This window comes from Priapulus caudatus, unplaced genomic scaffold, assembly GCF_000485595.1.
Source record: "Priapulus caudatus unplaced genomic scaffold, Priapulus_caudatus-5.0.1 Scaffold6096, whole genome shotgun sequence".
NCBI classification, from domain to species: domain Eukaryota; kingdom Metazoa; phylum Priapulida; class Priapulimorpha; order Priapulimorphida; family Priapulidae; genus Priapulus; species Priapulus caudatus.
In genome coordinates, this window is record NW_014583157.1 from 4,197 (window position 1) to 6,477 (window position 2,281).

At 53.1% G+C, this 2,281-nt stretch overlaps 1 protein-coding gene across 1 annotated transcript in view; it reads left to right on the forward strand.

Annotated features, from left to right (window-relative positions):
- The window catches only part of LOC106820050, a 3,790-nt gene extending 1,516 nt beyond the window's left edge, over positions 1-2,274 (forward strand). Inside the window, exons 2-4 of the mRNA XM_014824607.1 lie at positions 32-352; positions 1,370-1,736; positions 1,954-2,274. Of these exons, the coding sequence (XP_014680093.1) occupies positions 32-352; positions 1,370-1,736; positions 1,954-2,054 (789 nt within the window). The 3' untranslated portion in view covers positions 2,055-2,274. The remainder of the gene's footprint in view (positions 1-31; positions 353-1,369; positions 1,737-1,953) is intronic.
- The last annotated feature ends 7 nt before the right edge of the window (positions 2,275-2,281 follow it).

Genomic DNA, 2,281 nt, shown 5'->3' on the forward strand with positions numbered 1-2,281 from the left:
CCGATCGTGACGTAGTCTCTCTCTCTCGCAGGCAGCGATGAAGTACGCTCTCGTTCAGCTTGGCGCCGAGCGACAACAACAGCAGCAGCAGCAGGAGGAAGACAAGCAACTAACGCGGCTGCTGCGTCGGCAGCCGCCTGGCCGCACCGCCGCTCCCGCCGCAGGCCTCAGCAAGTCTCTCACGACGGAGCGCGACCGCGGCGGCGTCACCATCATCAGAGCCGCGCGCTCGCCGCCGACCCCGACGGCGCAGAAGTTAGCAACGACCGATCGGAAGACAGGCAGCGCCCGGTCGGGCGGAAATTCGCCGCGCGGCGCAACGCTGGAGCGGTGCAGCGATCAGAGACAGCAGGTGAGGTCGCGTCAGGGTAAAAAATACACGGGAGCGATGAGCGATTCGCTCTTCAAACCTCCGAAATCGATCCCGTGAGGCTCAAAATAGCTCCCGTAAAATCTTTGACGAAAAAGAGGGGGGACTTTTGAAAAAGAGCTCCCGTGAAAAAAAAAAGAAATTTTTTCCCTGGGTCACGTAGGCGCCGGGTCGACGGGAGCGTTGTTTGGTGTGGGTCGCCTGGGGTGAGGAGAACGAAGTTGGCATCGTTACGTATGGCATTCCCGTGTAGTTACAGTTACAGTTACAGTTACACTCCACCCGTGTGTCGTTACATGTACGTAGATGTCTTTACCTGTCGATCGGGTGTTGTTACCTGTACGTCGATGTGTCGTTACATGGCGATCGGGTCGGTGATATTAAACAGTGTTTTCTCTCGGCTTCGCTCGTGCCTCTCCCGCTGCAGGATGACGTGGCGCACCTACGTGTGTACGTACGTACGTATGAAGCCCGCGTTGTTACGTACGACATCCTCCGCTCCCGTTTGTTTGCAGTTATACACGCCCACGCATCGTTACATGTACGTCGATGTGTCTACTACATTCTACATACTACATAGTACAGATTTTATAATACGTAGTACATATTACATACTTCATACTACAGATTTTATACTACATACTACATACTTCATACTACAGATTTTATACTACATACTACAATTTTATACTAAATACTACATTCTACACACTTCATACTACATACTACAGATTTTATACTACATACTACATTCTACACACTTCATACTACATACTACAGATTTTATACTACATACTACATACTACAGATTTTATACTACATACTTCATACTACAGATTTTATACTACATTCTACATTCTACCTACTTCATACTACATACTACATACTAAAAAACACATACTAAATTCTACGTACTACATTCAGGTAGCATAGGTTTGGCAGCGTTTCTCCCAGCTCTCGCTCATTCATCCTCCTCCTCCTTCTCCTCCTCCTCCGCAGGAGGACGACACCCCGAGGTTCCTCTCCGCCGACGCCGACGACGGCTGGGAGGTGAAGAACGACATAGTGCTGCTGATGGAGGAACTACGGCAGCTGATCGCGCAGGGAAGGCGTCTGACGCGCGTCAGGAACGGCAGCGCGGCGGCCGAGCAACAGCAGGAGGAGAGCGGGTGGGTCAGCGGGGGCCTGCGGGGCAGCCCCACCGGAGGGGAGACGCAGCAGCGAGAGAGGAGGGAGGCGAACGGCGCGCGGAGAGAGGGGGCGTCACCGGCGAGCGAGCGGGCGAGACGGCGGTCGAACGAGGCGAGCGAGACGTCCTCTGACCCGTGGCGCGAGACACTGCTCTCGCGAGATCTCAACTCCACAGGTATGTCAGCATTACGGTCAGCGACCTAGGTCAGGTCGAGTCAGCGACCTAGGTCAGGTCGGGTCAGCGACCTAGGACAAGTCAGCGACCTAGGTCAGGTCAGGTCAGGGACAACCATACAGTGTTAGGTGTGCAATTATTATGGTAGCATATTATATTCTTGGAACGACGCATTGGTTTTTTAAATGTTTTCCTGTGTGTTTTTATTGGTGCATAGGAACGAGCAGTGGTGTGATAGCCAACAATAGGCTCCAGGCGTACATACACCGCCACGACGAGCGGAGGGCCAGCACACCAAAGAAAGCCGCGAGGTGGTGACTACGTCCACACGCTGCTAATGGCAGTGTAAACTCGGCACTGTGGTGACAGTGTCTGTACATCGGCAACGGTCACTGCCTACGGTGACGATCTCTGACAACTGACAGTTTCTTCACACTGGTGACAGTCCATGCGCTGTGGTGACAGTCACTGCACACTGGTGACAATCTCTGCACACTGGTGACAGTCCATGCGCTGTGGTGACAGTCACTGCACACTGGTGACAA